The sequence below is a fragment of the Drosophila willistoni genome, chromosome 3R (assembly GCF_018902025.1).
Source record: "Drosophila willistoni isolate 14030-0811.24 chromosome 3R, UCI_dwil_1.1, whole genome shotgun sequence".
Classification (NCBI taxonomy): domain Eukaryota; kingdom Metazoa; phylum Arthropoda; class Insecta; order Diptera; family Drosophilidae; genus Drosophila; species Drosophila willistoni.
Genome location: NC_061086.1, coordinates 1,900,004 through 1,926,773, shown reverse-complemented (window position 1 = coordinate 1,926,773; position 26,770 = coordinate 1,900,004). Strand labels below are relative to the sequence as shown.

The following is a 26,770-nucleotide window of genomic DNA, read 5'->3' as shown; positions in this document are numbered from 1 at the left end:
CCACAAATTTTCAATTTGGCCCCAGGATCCAATTTAAAGCCAATTGAAATACTCAAATTTGTATGTATTTGTTTGGTCGCTCTGCTTGGCGTCATTTAACGCCCCTAATTCATTCTAAAGGAAATCTACACTTGAATTATGAGAGATAGTGAATTAAATTTCTCGTCGAATGAGATATTGCTCATCAAAATAGGATATGAAATAGATAGATAGATAGACCAACAGAATGACCAATTTAACGCTATATTAACATTGTCTAAAAATCGCATGAAATCCGACTTTAAGGTCAAAAAATTTATGTCTTCAGCTTTTTGACGCCACTGTACATACCTCCCACACAAAAGATTGGTTCGAAAATAATGTTGATCTAACATTTTTGTTTTGTTTCTTATGCTAGTACAAAGACTATTTTAAACGAAATCGGATGACATATATGTCATATATGTATGTACATATATAGGTATGTCCATTATTCTGGCTTAGATTTTTAGGCAGCTCTCAATGATATATATAGCCCAAACCCTTTGGGGTTTTGTATTGAGTGCCAAATCAATAGAACAAAAATAATTTTATAAAAAAACAGGCACTGAAGATTTAAATTTTTTGAGGATATGTGTGCATATTTTTAATAACTTATATACATTTTAGATATTTAGATTATCCATCGGAAAGATTAATGTTGATTCGAGTGACCAAGCACTCCTGTGGGGATCTACGCGGCCTTGGGTTTCTTGTTTGGTACGAAGGTGGACGACTTAATGGCACACTTGTGCTGACCATGCAGGCCATGGGCTGGCCAGCAGCGACAGTCACTGACGATTTCGGTCTTGAACAAAGTATCGGCAATCGAGGAAGTAACTTGGTTGAGTACCTTCTTCTGCTCCGGAGCCTTCAACTTGTCGAAGTTCTGTGTATCGAATACCCATCCGCCATTGTTGAGAACAAAGTCAATGCCCATATCGTTCTCGAACTGGAGTTTGGTGCGCTTCTTGTTATCCTTGTTTTCAGTGGTGGCGACAAGTCGAGAGTTAAAGCCTGTAACGAGTGGAAATTTGTTTAAATTTTGCCTTAAATATATCATGGCAATGTATTCTTACCAACTAATTTTTCGGCTGGCACTCCCTCCAAGGACAGTCCTTTCACTGGAGCAATCAGATGAAGCAGGGCACCATCGAATTTGGTGACAGTTCCTGTTATTTGCGCCCGCACAAACTTCCACTGGAGAAATGAAAGAGACAGAGGAGATAACGGTTAGACGAGTTCGAATTGAATACACTTCGATGTACATACCCAGTTCTTGTACTCAAGCGAATCGCTGCGAACACCAACGATGCTCTTAGCTGCGCCAGCGCGGAATGGATAGTCGAGGGCTAGATGGAACGCCTTCTCATCTGATCCAGGGACCACGCTCTTCACGAGCCTCTCCAGGACATTGTAGATGTCCAAAAGTCGCTTTTCGGTGATAATCTGCTCCACACAGCTATCGCAGAAGTTCTTGGGACCATTCAGTTGAACGTTTGCCACATTACCCTTGTAGTTGATTTTGCCGCCGTCGCTTGTCAGCAGGGCTGGATACCGTTTCGATTCATCAAAGACAATGACACCAACTTGCACATCGCTAAAGCCGCGGGATTTGAGTGAGTCGCGTATTTCGTTAATTGCTGGAGCAACCAGATTGCTCAGAACAAGGGGGGTCACGTTAATGTCGACGACAAAGACGACATCAGCCTTGTTGTTTGGAATCTTTACGGAGAATTCTTCACCCACTTCACGTTGGCCAGGAGCGCCGGCGCACTTGAGACAACGTGAGGGTAACAACACCCATTTGTGCAGTTGCTTCAGGGCTGATCCGTAGGCCAAGGCAAATGTGCAAGCAGTCGACTCCTTCTCCTTCTCGGGGATCTTTTGTAGGGCAATGTCACAAGACGTGCGATAGGTTCTTGCGTCGAGCGTCAGATAGTGGAATGCCAGAGGGGATTCTAGTCCAAAGATTTCGCTGCAAATCTCCTCACGAGCCGGGCTTTCAACCTGATCTTTGTTGAATGCCACCGCCGCACACTTACCGACACCGTAATCGTTGCCCAAAGTGGCGGAGTCAGCTGCTAAGGTGCCATCAATGAGTAAATAGTCGTCATAGGGTTCGGCGTTGCCGTTGCCCAGGAGACCACGGGTTCTGCTAGTGTAGAAGCCATTGACGTTAACGTGGCAGACCTTCAAATCGGTGGTACAGATGACAGTGACTCCATACTCAGAATGCAGGTGGACTGTGTAAAAACGGCGCCAGGCGTGAATGCCGGGCAAGTGCTGTGGGTACTCTACAGGCTTGCCGTTCACCTTAAGAGCAACGGTGTCAGATACTTCAAGGAAATTCTCATCCCGATCGACGAGGGTAATGGACTTGAGCTTGCCGTTGGTCAATTGGGCGACCACTGTGAAGTTATTGTCCACGCTGTCCTGGGCAAGAATGTACTTGCAGTTACCTGGGTACGCGTAGTGTTGTCCATCGAAGGTGAACACATGCTGGCCATCGACAATGTGGCCGCGCAGCTCAAAGTCTTGGAAGAACACCCATGAACCAAACAGATCCTTCTTGAAGACTGTCTCCCAGTTCTCGTTGAGGAAAAAGTTGATCGCACTGGAGCGGAACGTCAGGAGTGCCGGCAGTTTGCCAAAAGCGTTAACGGAGTGGGGCAGGGAACTGAACCAGGCTTGCAAATCTCCCACAGGGAATCCAGCAGATGGAGCGCTGCTTTCAATTGAATGCCAGATTGAGCGGACTGCCTTGACAAACAGCTTAACCAGTTCATCCAAAAGTTTCTCATCGTTAATCGATTGTTGCTTCAATTTGGCCTCCAGGTATTCATGCAGTTTCTGCAATAGTTCGTTGGTTTCTGGAGTTTGTGGCAAAATATGCAACTGATCGAACAGGTTGTTGAGGAATTCTAGGGTCTTTTCAACGAGCTTCAAGCTTTGGACCTTGCTGTTAAATTCAGCTTGGATGCTCTCGAAGGATGGGAGCTGGGCCAAGTACTTTTTGACTTCCTCAATGATTTCTTCAGCGGCAGTTACCAAGACCTTGACAATTTCCTGAGCAGCATCCTGAACCGGCTTGAGCGACTCGTTGATGGCCTTGCCGTAGTTCTTCAGTGCTGGTCCGTATTTCTCGAGAATGGCTAGGATATCCTTGAAGGCCTTTGTGTAGGCGTTCACGATTTCAACACGCAACTGACCGATCAGCTTGGTGGCAGCCACAACAAACTGCTCCCAGGCCTGTAGCACTGAGTCTTTCCACACTGCCTGCAGTTTCTCATAGATTTCAACTAAAGTCTTGTGAACCTTTTCATAAGCAGCCGATGTCGACTTCGTCACTTCGTCAATAATCTTTGTGAGTTTTTCGTACAAGGTGCGACTGCAAATATTTTATTTTAGAATACATATTTAAGAACAATTTGTGCGCCAACTTACATGCTCTCAATGATCGATGCCAAGGTAGGATCGGACTCCAGCTCATGGATAATTGATTTGACATTTTCATCGTAGCTGGCCTTCAGCTTAGTAAAGTCCGGTGTGCTCTCCTTAGCCAACTTCAACTGATGATCAGCAACTTGACGCAATTTCTCGAAACGCTGTTTAACCTTCTCGGTAATAGCTTCGGTTTCTGCCTTCACTTCCGTCTCGACAGTGTTCTAAAATAAAACAATATATATTAATATAAAACAATATCCATCGCAGTGAGACTTGACCTTTTTTACCAGGAAAGCTTTGACATCATCCTCGTTAGATTTATAGCTGGTTTGCAGGAAGTTCGCCGCATCTAGAGCCACACGTCCATTGAAAATCTGTTTACCACTGCCGATCACATCGAACTTGATCTCCTTGCCAAGTTTTATTTCGGCATTGGCGTCCAATAAATCTGCACGCTTCAGAGTAAACTTTGCCCAGGTTGGCTGGAATTCGCTCGAGACTTCGACAGGCTTAAGACCGAATGGCTGCAGTTTGTAGTTCAACTTTGCAACACGCTTCTGCTTGTTGTAATCGCCGACCACTTGGATAATTTGCTCATTCAAAGCGCTGATCGAAATTTCCAACTTCTCCTTGTTTACGTAAAGCCAGGCAGCAGCCTTATCGGTATTTCCGCTGTGCAGCTCAGCACCAGCACTAACCTCCCGTGTCTCCGTATTTACGGCTGAGTGAGTGTTTATCTCATACTGCAATTGCAGTCCAGTGGAACGCAGTTTGTGAACGGCCGTCACATTAAAGCCATTCTGATCTTTGATATTGCGCACCTCACTGGTTACAATCACCTTCTGTTCCGGTACTCGGAATACATCGAATACCAATTCACCATTTGCAATACGCTGATTGCGGTTGGCATCCAAATGACCAGAAATACTTAGTGGACGAATAGTTGGGTGTTCAAGCTTGATGAGACCCTTAGCGTTGAGGGCAACACGTTCGACTCCTGAGATGTCCAAGACGGCTGATACACTGGCCACGTCGTTGGGGCGCTGCAATTTGTCAATGTAGAAGGAAGCAGATTGTTCATAGTGGCCAAAGAACTTTCCATCACTGGGAATCTGTTGCTTAGTCTCGAACAGTATTTGACGTTTTGGAAGTGATAGCTTAACCGTTGAACCCGTCGGCAGAACGTTGGCCTGGACTTGGTATTTCAGGTTCTTTCCGGAGACGATGAGACCATCAAGGCTATATTGGTACTTGAATCCTTGACGGATGGTCTGTGATTTCAACTCAAACTCGTATGGATGTCCGAGCTCACGCAAATCGACCAGAATTAGGGCGGAATGCTGAGTAGAGTCCAATTGCTGTTCATCAACGGTGATGATCGATTGGACTTGAACATTGGTGCACTGTTTCTTCTCCTCGCAAACAGACAGTTTCGAGTTGAACTCCTTATTCGTTATCTTTAAGGTTGATACGCCGTTCTTGGGGCCAAAGTTGCCATTGAAGATATATGCGAATCCGACTTCCTTGTCAGTGTTAAGATCAAACAGTTGACGAGTCAACTTAAAGTTGCCCGAGTGGGACTTGCCTTGGTATTGAACCTGTCCTTGACCCTCAATTATAGCCTTGTTCTGTTCCTTTTTCAGTGCGTATGTGGCAGTACCTTGGAAAACACTTCCTTGGGCATTCTTCAATTGAATCTTGATGTTTTTGCCTTGTGCGCGGGCGTCCAAGACGTATCCATCGAGTTTAAGCTTCTTGGAGTCCCAGTTGCCAACAATGTAAAAGTCGTCAATGTTCGCGTACGATGCTTCTGTGTTAAGCTTAAAGTCCAAATCGGCCAGGTTTTGAATATCCAGGGTTAGCTTAGCCTTACGTTCGCCCAGCACTTCCACAATGGCGGTAAGTACGATGGGTTGACCCGATGGCAATTTGATATGGACGTCGACACCCTTTCTGTGAGCAGAACGGTATAGTTTTGTTTCCCAGTCATAGGACTTACCAGCCTGTTTAGCTTGCACAGAGATCACATATGAATCTTCGATTTCCTTGTGGCTGCGAATGTCGAGTTCAATATTCTTGGCCGTCTCGTGGCTCGAGTCAAATGTGAAGTGCAATGTAGCCGTTTCTCCAGCAGCATAAGTAACATCAGCATTAGTCTTCAGGTATTTATCGCCGTATTGAGCATTGAATGCGTACTTTTGCTTGCCGTTGGCATCTCCGTCCCGGATAGAGCCAGACTGCTGGCGCTGGTAGCTTCCGTCGAATTTGAAGGGAGAAGCCATGTTGTTGTTTTGGGACTCGAATGAGTATGTACCCTGTTGCGGTGTGCCCTTCCAAACGGTGTTTACACGTCCAAACAGTCCATTTCCGGTCTTTGTGTCAAAGAACAATTCAATATGGTGGGCACCGTTGTTGTCCTCGGTCACCGATGGTTTCAACACCTTGCCGTTGCTGTTCACCTCCCACGATTTGACGATGGAATCGGGGGCTTGCAGATTACTCTGGAATTCATAGGTAGCTGGCATATTGCCTTGGTAAGGGAAAATAATTAAAATTAGAATCGATGCAAGAAAGGTGTATGACAAAAAAATGTAAAAATGTGGAGATTTTTTTTTGGCGTAAAAATCGAGGTAATGGAACGCTTAAATCGGATTTCGTAGAAAATGAATGAGATCTTAAAGCATTAAACTTACCTTGAGCAAGATGGTACTTTCCGTTAAGGTTGTAAGATAGACGATCTCCATATTTGCCCGACACACGTCCAACTGCATGCACTTGGCTATACTCATCTACCACAATGGAAAATTGTGATGGCTTGAAAAAAGAGTTACCATTGGAGGTGGACTCAAATTCAAAGCTCTTGCTGCTGCCCTTCGCCAGATGTTTCACACTGTTCGAAATCTCCCATTTTTGGCCCTCATATGGAGTGTACACAAGTTGGTTATTAGCAGAGAATTCCTTGGTCTTGACATTCAAGCTTTCCAATTTGCCTTTGATAGCCAACGAGCGCTTCTTGCCACCGCCGGGTTGCTGTTCACCAATTTGTGCATCTACATTGCCCTGGGTAATACCGGTTTTTGGATTGGCTGTCAGTTTGCGATTAATGCTGCCATCAATAACGCGGCCCTCCGGAGTCGTCAGAACAAACGTGCCCTGAATTTCTCCATTTGAACGCCAATCTCCCTTAACGCTACCAGCCGAGTCGAAGGATAGTTTTTTGTTGTTTGCCTCCACAACATTTTTGGTGGAGAACTTTAGCTTATCCAGATTGTTCTCAGTCTTCAGATGAAGCTTCTTTTCACCGTCCAGGGTTAAGGTAGTATCGATGTCATATTTAGGGGCAAGAACCAGGAATTTGGTGTCTACTTCAAGCTTGTGCTTAGGTTCCGTCTTTTGAGTTTCGACGGTGGCAGTCAGTTCTCCCTTTCCATTCTTGGCGACCTTAAAGTCAGCCTTGGCAGTTAGCAGATTTTTAACAATCAAGTTAATCTTAGCTGCAGAGATCTTATCCTGAGGGTGTTGAGATTCACCGGTGAACTTGATTAGATCTGCGTTGTCGCGGATGAGATGGAATTCGCTGTTGGTTTTGTCTGGTGCGCCAATAACCTTAAGGGTCCATTGGGTAGGCTTGTCCTTTCCGCTAAATTGACCGCTACCTTGTAGATCAATGTGGATATCTTGTGCGGTATACCGTTGGCCTAATTCACCCTTAAGAGTCAGTGAAGTGCCCCAGCTGGTGGTTAGAACGTTATCCACAACAAATAAATTTCCATTGACATCACACTTTGAGACAAGGTCAACGAAATGTTTGTTTAGCTTCACGTTAGCCTCCAAAGCAAAGTCCCGAACCGATCGCTGATTGCTCTGATACTTGACATTGATAGATCCGACCTTCTGGTCGCGTGTGGCTTCCGCCTCCACTTGGAATTTGTTTGCATCAAAAGTGGACTTCACTTTCAGGCCGCCGACTGGTTTGCCCTTATGCTGAATAGCCACGTTGTGGGAGAACTTGCCCGACCTTATGGCATTCGAATTTTCTGCTTTTACAAACTCGAACTCGGTTTCAGTGTCGATTGCCCAGGTAACAGCTTTACCGGTGGTCTTCAAGGAGTACAGTTGATTGCCAATGGTTAAGTGAGCCGAGCTTCCGTAAACAGTTTCCGGAGAGCGCTCATCGTTCACGAAAAAGCCAACAGCATATTGTCCGTTCTCAAGTTTGAAGTTGGTCTTTACCAAGTAAGATTGCTGGCCAGGAGCAACGTGCAGTTCGGTGTTAAGTGAGGCTGGGCCAACATCTGCCCATCCGTTGACCACGACGCGTTCGTTGTTGGCATTTGAAATTTGGAAGTTTTGGAAGTTGTATCGGGCCTGCTTTTCGCCGGTCTGCTGAACAACGATCTTGCCATCAGCGTGGTAGCCGTTGATGTTGTTTGTGACACCATTTTTGTCTTGAATCTCAATGAGGGGCTTATATTCGTTGCCATTCTTGGAGAATCCGATCTTGCTCTTCTTGATCTCCTTGTCGTGCTCGTACTGGCCGTAAAGGACCAACTCCTTGTTGTCATTGGAGATTCCAGCTTCGACTCCAAAGTGATATTGTGGATTGTCGAAAGAAATGCGGCCATAAGTGCGTGGCTTAGAGCCCAATTCGAAAGCTACACTAGTATCGTGCGAGACCTTAGATCCGGGTGTGCTGTAGTCCAGTTTCCATTGCTGGCTGCCTGTTGGCAGGGTCGAGTGAACACCCTTGAATTTGAAATAGCGTTCTGTTGTCAAATAGATGGCAAAAGAGAATGGTCGTGATAGATGCAGTTCATCAATCAGAGCATGTCCCTTTCCAGCACCGCTTCCTTGGTGGGTAATCGACGTTATGTCATTAATACTAGTAGAGCTGACTACACATACATTCAGTCCAACGATCTCCAATTGGTTGAAGCAAAGTTCACTGGGCTGGCTTGCTTTCTGTTTCTTGGCACCCTTCAAAGCGATTGTCTTCTGCTTATCTTGCTCGGCGACGAAGAACTCCGTATTTAGGTTGACATCAATTAGTTCAAGTTTTTCGCGGGGTAACTCGACGTCCACGTTAAAACCGTCTCCGTCCCTGGTAATGGCTACGGTCACGTCACTTCCAGTCGCTGAGTGTGCGGTGGAGACAACGCGCAGGCCAGTTGACAGAACTTGGGCATTGAAGCCCAATTGTACATTGACATCGATATCGACACTGGGCACGAATTTCAAACGATATTTGGCCCTCTGCCAGTTTTGTTCTAGAATGTCGTTGACGTCAATATTGACAGCGAAATCGATCTTGTTTGCGGCGAAGCCTTGGGCTGAAAATTCAAGTGGCACACCAACACCTGTTGGATACGAGAATTCCGTGTCCAGGAAAAGGTGGTGGCAGGCAAATTGTTTTTCGAATGAAGACAACTCCCTCTTCACCTTGTCGAAAGCCGCAGAGAAGTGCTTGATAATGTCGGTCAATGTGCTTGGTATATTGTCACCCAAACTCAGGAAAGCCAACTCTGAACCGAAAAGTTTAAGCGATAGATCTAAATTCAAATCCTGGGCATTTTTACTGCCGTAAGTCTTGTATTTCTTTGCAGTCTTTGATGTGTCGTCGGCAATGGATCGCTTGGCGCGGCCACCAGCCTCAGGTCCACCTACTTCGATAAGCTTGACAATTTCCTCAAAGTCCTTGTTCAACAATCCCTTCGGACCCAGATAGTATTCCAAAACAGTCTCCAAATTCTCCTGGCGCACGCTCGCTTCGAAAACATTGAAATTGGTGCCAAATACTTCGGTTGTCACATTCAGGCGGGCGGATCGAGGAAGGAAGCCATGCTGCGAGTATATCAACTTGTAGTCCGAACTTGCTCCGAATCCCAGAGCGTCGATCTTGTAGGAAACTTCGTTATTAAAACTGTAGCGTCTGTAATCGCGGGGGAACTGCTTGGTCACGCGGATGTTGGACAAATGGTAACGTTGCTGCTCCCGAGTAGCATCTGTGGAGTCACGTATAGCCTTGAGGTTGGAGGCAATAAAACCACCGACCTGGTACACCTTTTCGGAGTTGACGATCTCGGCAATTTGGTTAGCGATCTCGGCAGTGGGGCATGCGATGGCTGCCAGATAGGCTTCAATACGAAGTTCGGAATCCTCATTATGATCCTTAAGCAATTCAATAGCCTTTGTCTGGAGGCCACTATCACATCCGATAGTCGAGAAAGCTTGCAGGGCTGCGACACGAATACGATTGGATCTTCCAGTAGATGCGCACTCAGTTAAAGCAGATCCAATGGTGGCGGCCAAGCTCTGAGCATTGCCAATACCCTTCAAAATGTACACAATGCGTTCCTCATCCTTTTTGGTGGTGGCCTTGCAATGCTTGAGATTATCAGCCAACTTCTTGGAAATGGGTTCAATCTCACTTGGTTCACATCCGTGGCGAGTGCAGTACTTGGCCACTAGGGTTCCGACGGCCAAGAATATCTCCTTGGGTGCGTTTGGCGTCAGTTGAGCTGTAGCTTGGGTCAGAGTCTCCTTATCGACCGACTCAACCAGGTTTAGTGACAAAATTGCAAACACTTTTTCCTTTTCATCAAGTTTATTTAGCTGTTTCAGAATGGCTCTGGCCGACTCAGCAGTGTTTGTTCGGAATAGGGCATCCAGGTAGACCTTGCGGGCCTGCACTTTGTTTTGGTGGGGGAATGCTGCCAGTTCCAGCAAAGTGTCGGTGTCCGATTGACGCAGAAGACGGATGAGCTCTACAAACTTCTTGGCACTGTCCTTCTTGACGTAGTCGCTAGTGGCGTCAACAAGTTCCGAAAGAGCCGCCTTTAAGGCGTTAATATTCTTGGCAGTGTATGTTTCAGGCTTCTGGAAAATAATGCTAGCCTTGTCCGAACCAGTTGCTGGAGCCGAACCAGCTGTACCTCCAGCATTCTTAAGTTTCAGAGTAGTCAGTACCTTAGCGCTCACGTCAGAGTTGCCTTTGGTGACTCCCGCGAACTTGTATGTCTCTACTAGCTGCACGTTCTCAACAACACCGCGCTCAACCTTCGACTCTTTGGAGTAGTCAGCCTGGAACAGAAGACTGGACGAGATTCCAGCTTTCTCGTTGACCACGCCAGAGATTAGGCCGCTGTTGATTTGCTCGCGATGGGCGCAGCTGTTGAGATTACGTACTTTCGTGATAGCATCAGCATTGCCGGCCTTTGATATAGATGTGTGTGTTGGGCACTGTCCAAAAACGTCCACCTCGTGACCTGATTCGGTTCCCGATTGCAACAGAGAGATAATAGCACGCTTAATGTTTAGAGAATAAGCGGAGTCCCCAGCATCAGTGCAGATTTCTGGCTCCACCTGGCCGTTGGACAAAGTGAAGTGCACCGGCTTTTGTATGTTGTTCACTATTTTCTTCTCTACAGATTCCTTTGTGTTAGTCACTTTGACGGCACCAACTTGCAGCGTGTAGCCACAGTTGCCCTCAGCAAAGACTTTGGCAGTACCAGTCACTTTGAGGCTAGTATCATCGGCCTCGCTTACAGCACCGGCGCTCAGTCCAACCGTTAAAATACTGTCGAACGCATATTCATAAAAGTGGCCAGGGGTATATTTCAGAAGACCGTTGTCAGCTATAAGAAAAATGAAAATATATGGAATTGGTTAAGGCAGTTCAGCACAATTTTTCTCCAATATGACTTACATTTGGGACATCCTCTGCTGCAACTGCCATCTGCAATGGAGAATGCAAAATAAAATTATTTATTAAACAGAGTTCGATGGAATTTACAAATGTATATTTTTCAAAATACTTTTTTTAATTGTTTAAAAAACGAAAAATTGTTCTAATAAAACAAATTCCTATCGTGTATACGATCACATATTTGTTTAATTTTTTTTTTATTTTGAAAATAATAATTAAAAGAAAATGTTACTTCGACCGAATTTGGATCGAGTTTTCTAAATTGATCTTGATGAAATTCCTAATAATTATAATTTTATATATTCGTCTGACAAACGGGAAAACAAGCGAAAGAAATGTGTGTTGGTATCAGATGCCAAATATGTATATTCCGAGCACGCAGTAAAAAAGGCCTAAATGAAAAAAAATTTCACCATTTCAGCATAAAATTCTAAGAGAACATTTTTTTGATCCGAACAGAATTTTAAGTTTGGTATTAACAACGGATTTCTTAATAAAACCAATTGATTAAATATAATTTTTTTATACCATACACACCTGGGGTAAAATGGTATATTAAAGTCACTAAAATGTATGTAACAGGCAGAAGGAAGCATTTCCGACCCCATAAAGTACATATATATATTCTTGATCAGGATCAACAGCCCATTAGATCTATCCATGTCCGTCCGTCTGTCCGTATGAACACGTAGATCTCGGAGACTATAAGAGCTAGAGTCACCAAATTTGGTACTTAGATTCCTGTAATAAATACGGTGTTTAAGTTTACGCCCCCGCAAATTACATAAAACTGATTTTCTCAAAGACTATACTGGCTGTAGACACCAAATTTGGAGTGTGTACTAACTTAGTACTCGCGCAGATTTTGCTATTTTCAAAATTTTGCCACGCCCACGAAAACTTAATAAAACTCATTTTCTCGAAAATCAAAAAAGCTTAAACCACTTAATTTGGTATGAAGATTTGTTTGGTATGCGTGCAGATTTATAATATTAAAAATTACTATGGCCTTCATAATCTAGAAAAAACTGATTGACTGTCTCAATTTTTGGACTATCGAACCCAATTAGCCCTATTAATATCTACCAACCTATTTTAGTAAAATCGGACTAGAAACATGGAAAATATACGTATAAACGAGTTTTAAACGAGTGTAGGCTATGTAAATGTAAAACGAATTTAATAGACATACATTTGGTTTTCGAAATTTAAAATATTTGTTTACCTGGCCAAACTCTTCGAGACGACTTACTTACTTCATTTTTCTTTAGGATCAATGATTCTTATGACAATTTTTGTTTTATTTCCTCGCATCAGCAAACAATTTTTCCATAACTAGAAATGGCAAGAATCAACACCAGAATCCCTCTTTATACCCAAGTCCATGCGTCTAATCGCAAATTTCTACGCAAATCAGTAAACTTGGCAATAGTAAGTCTCCAATTCCGAATTCATTATTAACTAACGCATGAAAATTTCGAAACCTATCATTCAAGAATCGTAGTATAAAAATTGACGACAAGAAATGTAAACATTGTTTACAACACGCAATGTAAATTAATGGTATTTTTCGAAATGTTGTAGAGGGTAGTGACTAATGCACTCTAGTGTCTCGTATTTCTATTAAACGTGAATTATCTATGTAAGTATCTCAATCTTTGATTAATAACGTTTTTATTACTTGTGGTCCATTAAATTATCTACTCTCGTACACACATTCTATGTCAACAAATGTGTGTGTGTGTGTATGAACAATCTAGAAATAATTTAATCCGATATTGCTGTTTTCACTTACCGGCACTTGTAGTTACCGCGAATAGCAGACAGAAGAGGATTCCACTCAAAAGGCAAGGATTAAGCGTCCTGGCCATCGCGTTGGATCCCTTGGTACGTCTACAGAAGAAATGAAAGGCAATTTGAGCACAAATTTTTAAACAGATTTCATATCGTTAATTTAGTCTAAATGACTATTCTCGAAAGACGAACAAGTGTGTATGTGTGGATATGAAATTATTCCACTTAGAACAAGTTTTAAGTTTCAATTGTTTTGTTTTTTTGTTCTGTTTTGCACAAATTCAGGATATCATTGCTGTACCTTAAGCACCACTATTAATTTCACTTTATTGCTTTCACACCACTGATTTAAATGGCATATGTATGTATGCACGCACGACTCTGACTCCGATTTGAACTCGCTACGGATCCGACGACGACTACTTTCGAATTAAGCCGGATTTCAGTTGAACACCCACTTTAAATACCTCGCGTCCACTTGAATCCCATTCAAAGACAGGGCAACAAATTGATGGCTCTGCGAGCGTTAACGACTACGTCAGCGTCAACGTCAGCGTCAACGCTATCGTCAACGTGTGAGAGTGAGAGTGATCGTACTGGGTGGTGAGGCTCCGGCTTCCCTAAATAACTCACTTGTCGGTACACACATGGGCTGGCTATTTTTCCGTCCCGCTGGATTGGTCTCATGCACCGAAACTGAAATCTAAACTTATCAGCGGTGAAGGGTGCCCGCGGTTGGCCACTGCCACTGGCACTGCCTTGCCCCTTCCCCGTTCATGCCTCCGCTGTGGTGCTAAGTACTTTCTATTATCTCATGATGATCCGACTTGGACGCATTCGACCCCAGACCAGGCTCAGTTCTCGCAGCACTATCTCTGTTCCACACTTATCTGTATACACACATGCGCATTGTACATTGTATAATTTGGTTGGTGTGAGTGTGGAATATAGCGATGTGTACAGATTATAAACCTCGGTTACCTGCAGTTGAGGGTGTGGATGAGCCAAGCTGGCAGCTGTCGAGGACAATGTTGCTTCTGTCCGGACTCTTGCGCTAGATCGCTCGAAAGTTCAATTCGAAACAACTTTTTTTTACAGATCATTTATGTTAAATTTTTGCAAATTATTGAAATAAGATGAAACAATAATATAGACCTATTACTTATGCCTCATCGAATTCAGAGTATTGACCCTGAAGCACTCAGTCCTAGGTGATAAAAATAATGAATTTTGGAAAGTATCGTAAAGTATAGTATACTTTCATCTGTATTTAGCCAATTCTTTAATTTGATATTTCAGATTAGGCTTTCTGGTTTGTCCATATATTTTTATTTTGTGTTGGCGATTTACAATTGTGTGTACATACATGAATTGCAGTATTTCCTGATAAGGAACAACTTTAATCTTTAATTAAAAGCAAAACGCTGCTCGATAAGCATAAAATGACTCGAGCTCGAGCTGAATGTACCTGACAGAAAAAATTACAGTTCGTTTCGAAAGAAATTTATTTGTAGAATGGTAGGTATTTCCATCCAAGCGTATCCCCCAAAATCCGTGGCCGAAACCGACACCGAAATCGGTTGGTTTACGGTACTTTAGCATCGGTTTATGCCCTTTTTCATCTTTAATCCTTTCTTTTAGCAACACTAAAGAACTAATCAAATACTATATACATACATTACATTATTTACTGAAGTTTGTCATTGGGTCCGTTTAGTAATTGATTTATTATGGCAGCACGCATATATAATATTCCAATTTGCTAAGTATTTTACCCTGTACTCGAGGCTATAAGCCAGACAATCGAAAATAATTATCCATATGCCTAAGCACCAAAGTCTTTTATTGAATTTACAAGAATACTTTGTGAAAGGAAATTTCCAATAGAGTGTTTGCTCTTATTGCTACAGGGTATTTCAAAGTCTTAATTAAATCAACGGTTTAGTGAAATTTGAAGACTGCCAACACATCTAATTAATAGATAGGAATAAATTTTGTACATTTCATTAAATGGCGGGACTATCTTTAATACTAAGCTATGACTTACTAAACAGATTAAATTTGTATTTGTATTTCTTGTGTATTTATAAATGAGAATTTGCACAAGCAACATGAATACAGTGTAGTTTTTAAAACCTCTGGAAAATTCCACGACTTAATGAATTTTATAAAAAAATGGATGGAGGTAATCTTTGAAATACTATGTTGTGGATTGCTTGGAATGAGTTATCGCTTTGCTAGTTCTATAGACTAGCTTTTAGTATAACTTTCTCTATCAGTCCGAGAACGAATATTGAATACTTTACCGACGAATATGGGATGAGATCTCTAGCCGAAAGACTGCTTTGTGTACTGCAAGTGCTGGAACACCGAAGAGCGCGCAGGATCCTTCCGAGTTTAAATTTTGACTATTGCGCTGTAGTTTCTCTGATCTTGACAATGTAAAGTATTATAACATAGAAATTGTGCTACCAGATAATATCTTCTAATTGTGAAACAAATCACACAAATGTTCATTTCCAAGATTAGATACTTACGAACCTGGGAGGAGTAGGCCCCCATGCCAAGCATATAAGTCAATGAACTCCTCACACATCAAATAAATGTGAGTGGAAAGGGGACAGATAAGCAGACATTGATATTTATTTCGATAGATCGCTCGTCGATAGGCATGAATTAGACTGGCTCTTAAAAGTAACACAGACTACGGTGTAGACACAGGGGTGAACCCACAAGCAGTCTAATTGATACATCACGATAATTTGAAGACCTTAGAGGACTTTGACCCTTTCCAAAAATTAAATTTATTGTCTAATGTTAAACAAAAAAGGCGATAAGTATTATAGATAAGTACGACAGCACCTTCAATATCCTAATATAGATCAATACATCGTAAAAAACTTCATATTCGAGTTCAGAATATTCCCTTACCTTGTCTCACCTTGATGAAAATCTGTTCTGCATCTGGCCGATGGAAACATTGTTCAGTTTTTTTATGATTTAATTGTCAATGTAGTTTTATTGTTTTGTGTTTTTTAAGATAACTGTATCTGCAACTGTATTTGCAGGGTATGCAAGCTTCTTTGCGTTGTAGATAGCTTTATTTATTATGTATAACTTTGTATGCATTGTTATTTTAGGCACTTTTGTAATTTCGAATAAGATAGAGATAGATAGTAAATATATTGTCGTCATACTTCTAGATTTAGTTTTACAATGCAATTGAAACTAAACTATGGGAATGAGAAAAGTTCATATCAATACACACACCTTCGCTATGCGCCGTGACAATATTCGAAAACATTTCGAGTACGAATAATTCGACTACCGATTGGAATTATTGGCAATCTGCATGTATCTATGAAAATCTATTTTTACTATTATTGGGATACTGGTCTGAGTCAATGGCAATGCCAGTAATTTGATTCATTTTTCGAGTTTTTTAAACTAAATTTACCGGACGGAAACTCGAATACTTTAAAGGTTTTAACCATAAGTAGAAATATCACCAATTAGTTGCTCAACTTTTGGCCACATTTCGACTTCTTCTCGAATCCATCATCATCTTCATCATTATCTTCATAATTATTCATCTTGGTTATACATATTAATTGAATACAACAATTGGCAAAATACGCATTAAATTTATCATTTAAGTGTCTCCGCAGAGGTTCAGGATTAATTAACTGAAAACTGAGATTTTTCGTAGGCGAGGTAAACCTACTTGTTTCCATACGAACACCGAAAATGTAGATTTCCAAATTATTTCCTACCACTACCCGCGCTAACAAGGCACTTGTGTTTCTCATTTGATTTCAGTGAAGCAGGTTAATGGGTTAATAATGTAACCAAGTAACAACAATTGCTTAAAAAGCTATCGATTGCTTAGACCGATTCAGTGTTGAAAATTAGATCATGATTTCCGCCTATTCTGTATAACTATTAGTGATGAACTGGAAACCTCCGTGGAGCCAATAGAAATTAAAATACTTATTCTTATGTTTCTTATTGTTAAACCCCCGCACTGCATTCCTTCGTGTTCGCGTTATGGGCAGCCGCATTCGTCGACAACCATTTTGGGCAAGTCCCGCTTGATTATACCATCATCTCCATAGTATATTAGCGACATGCTGGAGAACTTGACTGGCGCACAGCACGGTCGCATGCCATTCAAGAGGCCCATTTTACGATACTCTTCAATGAAGTGGGCGTGGAAGGTCTGAAATGTATCGGGCGTTCGAAACGGACCCGTGCAGTCTCCCCTGCAATAGTTGGCAAAGTATCCTCGTGGTGCAATGATCCAGTCATCCCATCCGAGCGCCTTGAAGGACACATAAAAAGACTCCTTGCAGCATTGGCCACTCAAAGCTCCGCCACAATCCACTGCCCGCCTTCTCACGCGGCGAGTTCTCGTTGACTCAGTGTGAATCACAAGAAACGGTCGATATGGGTTCAGATTCGCATCGCCGCTCTTTGTTCGTGTTTTCATCTTCGTTGATGACAAGTGCAGCGAGTAATGGTTACCACATCCCGTGCAGTCAATCAGCAGTCTCAGATTTTCATCACTGCCCGTGCTGCCCTCGCTGTACCATTCTCGTATCGTCTCGGTCAAATCAAATTTTTGCCACCCCATGTGCTTAGTGTTGACCTCGAACGAGGTGCGGAAAAGAAATGGCTGGTCAGTACCCTGTCAGCGATAGAAGTCGAGTTCAGACCAATTAGCAAGTAGTCGGTGGTTAGTGGGGTCTTAACTTACCTTTTCAGTGATATTGATGCCTGCTGACAACTGGAAAACCCAGATCTTAATTCGCTGCTGGGGTGGTACATAGGGGGCCCCCATTTTTCGTTTACTGTTGACATTAAGTTGTACCTGGAGTCTGGCCCTCGACTTTCCACTGGCTCCTCCAGTTCGTTGTTTGTCAACTCGGATGTGGAGTTCGGCACTGCGTATGGAAAGCCTTTGATTAGGAACACGGGTCCGTTGTGGTGCGAATTCCACTATGCGATACTTTCGATATTGCGTTCCTGAAAAGAATTTTCAAAAGTAGCTGTGGTAAATTTAGCTGGAACAGCGGTGTTTGGTTGCAAGAGGGGAGTAACAGCCAAGGATTCCTTGCATTTTTGCATTTTTAATTGTTTACACTGTCTGATGGTCCTATTTCACACCTCAGAACAATAGTGAAAGTACTTCAGAGCCCATCCACAGACACGGTCTGCAATAACTACTCATACTCATACTTACACTCAGACTCAGACGACGGCTCGTCGACAGTACTTTCACGCGTAAGTGGTTTGGGGGGTTATGTATGGGGATTGTCTCGGCTAGACGCAGACATACTTACACCTACATACGTACATGCATACATATGTACTTACATAAGTGGTCACTCAAAGAACACTGCATGCATGCACAATGGGTTAAAATCAGCCTTGGGGCGTAAGGATACCAATTCCCGGTGTTCCTGCAGTGTTTGAGTTACGAGCATTTATAGGATTTTGATTTGTCAGTCTTCTGATGAACATCACAACTCGCCGAACGCAGAACGTCCTTCACATGGCCAACACACCGCACTCAAACTCTGTCTTCTGTCTTATACCCTCCCTTTCCTTCCCGTCCCATCCAACCCAAGCATTCCATACCCACTTCCCCACTCTCACTAACTCGTTAGCCCGTAGCCTTCAGCATTGACTTGCCTCGTAAAGAGACATGTGCAGGCATTATTCCGTCCAGACAGACCCATTGGAGCTAGTGGAAATGAATGCGGCACATGTGTCTGTGTGTGTGTATGTGTGCACTGTACACATTTGCCAAGTTGTGTATGCGTATGGCTAGGGTGGTTCACTTCATTTGCTGACCCAAAAGGGGGAAAAATTCAACTGCGCTACAGGAGAAACTATCTATTGATAGGACGAAAGTCAAAGTCTTTAGCTCATCACTGGGTCTTAGGGTCTATATGCCTTTTTACTTTTAAATACCTTTTAGTTTTGTACTTTGGACAACCCTAATGTAAAGACACACATGAACACGAACGCAATATTTTATACATTGTTCCCTACTTTACTGTATAATAATATCCAGACGGTCAGTGGCATACACAGACAGAGTGCAGACTGCTTGGGCCAACAGGCGGCTTAGGTGAATCTTTGGGCCTTGCGAATCGGGATGAGCGAGAGGCTTGACACGGTGTAATGTACGATTAGCTTACCTTCTTCAGCAAAGGTGATTATTTCCTGAGTGTTTCCAAAAAAGTCTTCGCGATCGGAGAGATCCTGTTCGGGCATGGGGATGCCGTTGCCATTGTTGAGCACATTCATGGGCCTGCGGCTTGAACTTTGGCTGGGAGTGGGGCTGCTGCTACTGGAACCACTGTAATCGTTAAAATATACATAATCATTGGGTCCAATGCTGCCATGAATGCCCCTATTGATGCTACTATCACTACTACGATTTATATCTATCAGATATGTTGATTTACTGTACGCATTCGAATTGATCTTTCGGTTACGGTTTTGGCTCTCGTGGTTTCTCTGCCGGTTCGCAGTCCGTGAAGTCTCATCGGCTTGATTGTGCGAGTGATAGCTCCTGTAATGGAGCTGTTGCACCTCTGGCCAATCTTCTGGACTTATTTGATTCAACTCTTCAGCAGCATGTCTGGTTTGGGGTACACTTCGATTCCGTTGGAATGTGCCGAAAGTGTTTAATTCACTCGATTCCAGGTAGCTATCATCGGAATGCATATGTCGAGTTTGGACGCCCTGCTCGTGCATATGATCGTGACCATCGAATTCGAAGCCGTTGTTTCCTTTATTGAAGCCATCATTGGCCACCATCCCACCGCCATCGGCTCGGTTTATTGTCTCCCAAATGAATTGCTTTGGCAGCGGATGCGATACGTTGGGCTTCTGTGTGAGGCCGAGCTTCGTCAGAATTTGCCGCTTTATTGACTCCAGGCGAACACGGTCGCTTGGTGCGATATTGTAATGGTTTCGGTTAGTTTTTTTGTAGTAGTAATTGTTGTTATTGTACTTGTTGTTGTTGTTATTATTATTATTGTTGTTGTTGTTGTTGTAGTCTGTGTGGGGATTATCTGTGTAAATGTGACAATTGTAAAGTGTTATGTGAGTTACAAACTTTGTTCTGCATTTGCATTTGTTCTGGTGTATGCTGGGGTGTTTCTACATATTTGTGGGTTGTTATGTGCTATACTCGAAACAAGACGAATCCAGGAATCCCTTTCTTCTAACTTTAAAAAGATATTATTCAAACTTTATTTTAAATTCTTATTCTTATTTTGAAACAAAATTCATATACGGATTTTGGAGCTGTTGAATCTCGTATTCGTTCGTATTTTTTGAGGACTTCGATCAAATGGAATGAGGGACTTCTGTTGACTTGAAATTAATTCCAAATTCGAGATACGAAACTTAAGAGCATTTTGAAGTCGGTTCAGTATGATCTATGTACTTACAAAATTCCTTAATTTATTTGTTTCGAGTATAGTTAACTATTGTGGTTGCAAGTTGTTTTGTCGTGTATTCACAATGCATATATGTATACAGGTATACACATATATGTACATATATTTGTGTGCGTGTGTGTATGTATTTTGTCTTGGTGGTGTATGAAAGTGTTTCCCTAGACGTTCATTTTCCGATGCAATTTTCATCGTGCGCTTCTTAGAATAGAACTATAATTCAGAATTATGTATGTACATAGGTGAAAGTGTTCAATACTCAGAGGAAAGCAAACGTAGTTTAAATTTTAGATTTTCTCCCCTTGGTCTTTTTTTACTGATATGCTGATCTTTTAGTTTCTTCGTGTATTTGTAGATTTGGGTGCGTCATTCAAAATTGAAATTGTGAGTGCGCCGAGGGGTTCGTGGACATTATTGAAAATAATTCTTTGCTATAGATTAGTTTCAGATCATCCTGTGGCACCGAATACATGCACGAACGGGTGAAAATAAGCTTGGACTCACCTTTATCGCTGTAGAAGTTGCCTTTACCCTCCTCGTGGCACATTGTACAGCCCCTGTGGGCCACGATATTGGAGATGTAGCCACTGCCACCACCACTTCCAATGGCATTGCAGTTGATTAGCTTCACCTCGAGCCAGACAAGTCCAATTAGAAGCCAAACGAGATTGGCCCGATTGCGCTTGTTCTTAGCACAGTGGCGAATGGTGGTTCCATTCGTCGACACGGGCCACGAAGACACCAAGTCCTTCAGCGATGAGACACCCACATCTACATCAGTGTCAGCTGTGCTCCGCATCCACACTGGACTCAATTCTGATCCTTGGTCAGAGTCGTTGATTACCTTGAACTTGAACGCTTTTAATGTGGGACACTGACGCTGGCGCCTGCGACTATTGCAGAACATTTTGCACAGATTGTTGGACTTTAGCTGCTGGTTGTTGGCCATATCGTAGGAGACGTGTCCGTAGAGCATTTGCACCTTCAGTTTGGTGGCCGTGGATGTCGGCACTGTCACGGACACTGGCTTGTTGTTGGATCGACTGTCACTGGATGTCGACTGTTGGATGCCACCGTCTAGTTCCAAAATGATGCAGCTTGTAAGCAGAGTGGCCAGTGCTGTGGTCCAGCGAGCGAATGCAGCTGCTGTGCCCAAAAGCTTTGATATCCCCATGAACCAGCCGAGAAGAGGAATCGGGACCTTCTTGCGTGCCATAAGGGGCGGGCAGTGGCTCGATCTGGAACTGGAGCTGGAGCTGGACCCGGAGCCTGTACTGCAGTTTAGGCTGAGGCAGGAGCAGCAGCCCACGACCACGACACAGCATCCCTGACGACAACAAAAGCACGGGCAGTTGTAGAAGCATCTGCTGGCACTCGGCAGAGGCGGCGTCTGCTGTTGCTCAAAATCGAATCTCATCTTGGTTGTGGATCTCTACGCATAATCTTAAGTGCCAGGAAGACTTTTGCAATCTCGTAAGTTTCCGAATTCTCATCAGCCGTCCTTTACATTGGTTTCCTTTGCACAAATATTCCAGATTGTTAACTTCTTTTTACGTTCGAATTCTGGGGGGAAGGGTAAACAGAGGAAAATGAAATTTAAAAATTAAATAGAATTTCGTGGATCGATTTCTTACGTTATTTGCAAAATTATATAGTGATCACATATATTAAGACTGACTTGTGAGAGGTTGTGGGGTTCAAGACGCTTGTATTATATTACTTTTATAGATTAAACGCTGATTAACTAAACGGAAGTGCTTTCTTATTAATTTGAAATTGTTATTAATGTTCATGTTGTGTTCCATTCCGGACCGAACTTAGAAGTACCCTGTATTCGAAGAGATAAGTAGGTTATTCCTATGCAAGGATATAGCGATTCGAGAGTCCGAGCTGATATTTCATTTATTTCAATTCAACTCATATTTCCTAAACTGCATTCAAAGAATTGGAAAACGGTAGAGCAATTGTGCTTTCTGTACTTAACTGTATGACTAATTTCCGACTCTGTTCTTTAGACAATTTGGTAGGCCCTCTGGCCATGGCACACATTTTTATACACACATAGAGTGACTCCGTTCACACACACACACACTTACATATACATAGATATGTATATATATACATATACATGTGGATGGATGAACATATGTATGTATATAATTTTGTGCTACCATGCGGTATGGATACCAATACACTCAAACTCATACAAACACACACACACACACACAAACACGCGCGCGAAATCTAAATGATATGAGCCGACACTCAGAAAAAAAGGAAAAAAGGATGCGACGAGACGACGCCAGCAGCGGCCAAATACGAGCTCAGTGGCAGCGAAAAGGGCAAACAAAATACAAGCACTATATAGAAGGGCAATGGGGATGGGATGGGATGAATGTGATGGGCATGGAGATGGGAATGGGGATGATGATGAGGGTGGGTAAATGTTAGAGAAATCGTTATGTGGAAGCAGAGTACATGCCAACAAAAAAGGAAAAGAAAAACTTAAAGTGGTAATGTCTCCGGGATTCTTACTTAAATTAGCAAATTCGTTTTGCCATTCGGTAATCAGTCTTTGGGACTCAGTTGTACGATGTGGTAACCGGTTAGCCGGATTCTACTCTTGACCACCTTCCCTTCTTCGTCATCTATCACTCACTGCCGCTGACGTTAATTATGTGCAGAATTGGAATTCGTTGCAAAACGTTGATTCATGCAATTGCAATAAAAATGGCAATTACATATTTCGATGTCACTTCGATGAATTGAATGTACACTTGTTCTTTTTGGTCGCGAACATATATGTAGGTATGTATGTATGAGAACTTAAGCCCAGTTAGAAGCGCGTTGTTTCGTTATCTCCGCGTGATGGTAACGGACTGAGTAAAGTCGGAAGAGAAACCATATCCAAGCAGGCACCAAGACAGGGGCAGAAACGGGTCAGTTTCGGTTATGTTATGCGCATGGTGGGAAGGCTGAATGTGCTGTCTGCTCTCAATCCAGGGGGATTCCCTTTTAACTCTCTCCCTTCTCCTGAATCAATTTGAAATTGCCGGTCTCACATGCAAAGCCAGCTGGTTCTCTCCTCTCGTGTAAACTGCGCAGGTCCGGCAAACCGATAACCAAGCAGTGATTAAGGGCCCTACATTTTTAAATTTTTAAAATTTAATAATTTTGAGTTCGCCATTAATTTTTATACCCTTGCAGAGGGTATTATAAAATTGGTCAGATGTTTGTAACGCACAGAAGGAGACGTTTCCGACCCCATAAAGTATATATATTCTTGATCAGCATAAGAAGCTGAGTTGATATAGCCATGTCCGTCTGTCCGTCCGTCCGTCTGTGCGTATGCGTTTTACTCAGCCGTCTTAAGAGCTATCGGGCTGAAATTTGTTTTCGGGGTTTTTTATTACCCGGGAAAAATAAAGTATGAAACATTGGTCCATCAGGATCGGACCACTATATCATATAGCTCTAGAAGAACTAGAAGAAACATTTTTATAAAAATTGGAGTATGCTATGAAATTTACATATGTGATATAAAACCCCAAATCGCAAAATTTGAATGTGATCGGATCGGCTCTGATCCCAGCTCTGCCGGCAGCGCTGCTTGCTGTCTACTACGTCTTTCGTCATCAACAGAGTACATGCATACACACACAGACGCAACGCTACATAAACTGTATGTGTATGCGTGCGTTGCTTTGCTTTGGGAATGAGGGAATAAGAACAAATTGTAAAATAGAGTAAAATTGTTTTGTTTGTATATTAATGAATTGAGTTGCAGAAAACAAACATGCAAAATTATTATTACCAAGGACTGCAAGGGTATATAAACTTCGGCATAGCCGATGTTAGCTTCTTTGATATTTTACAATTATCGTACTAAACTTGCATTAGAAATGTGGCCCCGATCCTTTTATGCCATTGTCAAATTGGTGTTTGGGAAGGATTCCGCTAAATAATGGTAATGCCTATCCGTCCGCCGACAAGCCATACCATCCTCATATCAACCGAAAATATAAAAATAATAGATCTGGTTGAATTGTCTGTAAAATCCTTATTAGTATCTTCTTAATCTAAAAGTTCGAAGTTGCGCATTGCTTAGTAAGCAATATTGTTATTCGCTTTTACCGAACATCAATGATATAGTCGCTCGATCTTGACCAAATTTGACAAAACCTGCAACTGACTACATTAAACAAAAAAATACTTGATCTTACAACAATCGCTTTAAAATTAACAAAATTAAACGTTCGAAGCAAAATTGTCTGTCTGGCCAGGTTGTCTATATAGAGCAGACTTTGCTTACCACTCTGGAATTACAAAGCTATATCACTACTTCAACACTAAAAACTTACTCTTTTTTTCTCGGAGATTGTACGATGATATTTCACCGTAAGGATGGAAGTTATATGGTACATTAATCCAATTTCGATCAAATTTGATAGATATATTAAAAAATGAAGTAAGTAAGTCGTCTCGCCGACTTAGATATACCATACACCAGTAAAGCAAATATTTCAACTGTATTAAACAAATGCATTTTCACATGCTTTTTACAAGCATACTTTGTATCTCGCTCACTCAATCGTACGAGCACCCTAGCGCCCCCACCAGCCAACGGCCAACTCCGGCCTTATGGAAAAACGTTTATATGCATAACTCGACTGTTTTTTTATTATTTTGTTAGATATTAGTATTAAATTTAAGTGTGCCAAATTTGATTGCATAAGGTAAAAAAATTAAGTAAGTAAATCGTCTCGCCGACTTAGGTATACCATACACCAGTAAAGCAAATATTTCAACTGTATTAAACAAATGCATTTTCACATACTTCTTACAAGCATATCTTAGTATCTCGCTCACTCAATCATACGAGCACCCTAGCGCCCCCACCAGCCAACGGCCAACTCCGGCCTTATGGAAAAACGTTTATATGCATAACTCGACTGTTTTTTGTCCGATTTTGATCAAATTTGGTATTTTGCTAGATATTAGTCTTAAATTTAAGTGTGCCAAATTTGGTTGCATAAGGTAAAAAAATACGGGAGATAATCAAGTTTTTGAAATTACGGGGGCGCAAAAGGGGGTGGCAAAATTTTTATGCATACAAAATGTGTGCATTTACTAAGCGAATATACATACCAAATATGGTGTCTCTAGCTGGAATAGTTTTTGAGATACACGCTTTTTTTAAATTGCGGGGGCGGAAAGGGGCGTGGCAAAAGTTTGAAATAAACTTGATCACTCTACATACTACACGAGTCTACATACCAAATTTGGTGGCTCTAGCTCTTACAGTCTCCGAGATCTAGGTGTTCATACGGACAGACGGACAGACGGACGGACGGACGGACGGACAGACGGACATGGCTAGATCGACTCGGTTGTTGATCCTGATCAAGAATATATATACTTTGTGGGGTCGGAGATGCTTCCTTCTGCCTGTTACATACATTTTGGCGACTTTAATATACCATTTCACCCTATGGGTGTATGGTATAAAAATATTACAGATTATTATAAACGTAAGTTAACAACACAATTGGTAATCGCATAGGAAGCAATAAAGTTTTCTTGACCAAAATTCGTTAAAATTATTTATAATAGAATTTTATTTTTTAATTTATAGTATGTAGTTTTTATGACAATCGCTTATAAAATAACTACGATATTTGTAGATATCATTGTTTTTGACAGATTTTTGCCATGGGAGCTAGGCGAAGTAGTGATCCGATCTGGCTGAATCCGAGATGTCTAATATACCCCTTTAACAATGCCCATAAGAAGTATTGCCGTCGTGTTCTTTCCAAATATGTATGAACGAACTTTGAAAGACACATAGTATATCTCCTGTGAGTCGTGCGAAAAAGATAACAAAAATTAAAATTAAACCAGAGGGCCGGGGCTAACCTCGATCGCGTCAAAGTTTGTATACACTTGCAAGTTTTTTACTATACCCTTGCAAAAAAATATATATTAATTTTTTTCAAAAGTGTGCAACGCCTAGAAGGAAGCGTCTCCGACCATATAAAGTATATAGTATATATTCTTGATCAACACGACGAGACGAGTTCATGTCCGTCATGACCGTCTGGATCAACGCAAACTTCTAGAAATTATTGAGAAAAGTCACTGTTAGTGATATAGTCGTCTGATCCGGCTGAATCCGAGACGTACAACCTGTGCAGTATATAGAAGCCTACGTGGCAAATGAACTCTGTAGCTCTCTTGACCCAGATGAACGGACGGAGGGACGGACATGGCTATTTGAGCTCGCCTCGTCGTGCTGATCGAAAATCTTAGTTAATGGGTTTAACTTAAATTT

The 26,770-nt window shown here is 42.2% G+C and overlaps 2 protein-coding genes across 2 annotated transcripts; both read right to left on the bottom strand.

Moving 5' to 3' along the window:
* Positions 1 to 593: 593 nt before the first annotated feature.
* Positions 594 to 13,374, bottom strand: LOC6651566 (apolipophorins). Its single transcript, XM_002072595.4, has 9 exons — positions 13,266 to 13,374; positions 12,966 to 13,063; positions 11,171 to 11,200; positions 6,159 to 11,099; positions 3,753 to 5,995; positions 3,466 to 3,686; positions 1,291 to 3,409; positions 1,098 to 1,218; positions 594 to 1,035 (listed from the first exon to the last, which is right to left on the bottom strand). The coding sequence occupies exons 2-9, from the start codon at positions 13,039 to 13,041 to the stop codon at positions 713 to 715; spliced, it is 10,074 nt and encodes a 3,357-aa protein (XP_002072631.1). The 5' UTR covers positions 13,042 to 13,063; positions 13,266 to 13,374; the 3' UTR covers positions 594 to 712.
* A 2,578-nt stretch (positions 13,375 to 15,952) lies between these two features.
* Positions 15,953 to 21,856, bottom strand: LOC6651565 (inhibin beta chain). The gene is made up of 4 exons (XM_002072594.4): positions 20,944 to 21,856; positions 19,171 to 20,052; positions 17,721 to 17,989; positions 15,953 to 17,651 (listed from the first exon to the last, which is right to left on the bottom strand). Exons 1-4 carry the CDS (start codon positions 21,854 to 21,856, stop codon positions 17,010 to 17,012), a joined length of 2,706 nt encoding a protein of 901 aa, XP_002072630.1. The 3' UTR covers positions 15,953 to 17,009.
* Between the last annotated feature and the right edge of the window lie 4,914 nt (positions 21,857 to 26,770).

What these genes read in the sequence shown, in the direction of transcription:
- LOC6651566 (XM_002072595.4), bottom strand. Translation starts at nt 13,041, where the DNA reads ATGGCCAGGACGCTTAATCCTTGCCTTTTGAGTGGAATCCTCTTCTGT. An exon ending in CGCGGTAACTACAAGTGCCG is followed by an intron (nt 11,201 to 12,965) that starts GTAAGTGAAAAC and finishes TCTCCATTGCAG; the next exon opens with ATGGCAGTTGCAGCAGAGGA. An exon ending in ATGATGTCAAAGCTTTCCTG is followed by an intron (nt 3,687 to 3,752) that starts GTAAAAAAGGTC and finishes GTTTTATTTTAG; the next exon opens with AACACTGTCGAGACGGAAGT.
- LOC6651565 (XM_002072594.4), bottom strand. Translation starts at nt 21,856, where the DNA reads ATGAGATTCGATTTTGAGCAACAGCAGACGCCGCCTCTGCCGAGTGCC. An exon ending in AATCACCTTTGCTGAAGAAG is followed by an intron (nt 17,990 to 19,170) that starts GTAAGCTAATCG and finishes AATTCTTTTCAG; the next exon opens with GAACGCAATATCGAAAGTAT. An exon ending in GCATCAATATCACTGAAAAG is followed by an intron (nt 17,652 to 17,720) that starts GTAAGTTAAGAC and finishes TATCGCTGACAG; the next exon opens with GGTACTGACCAGCCATTTCT.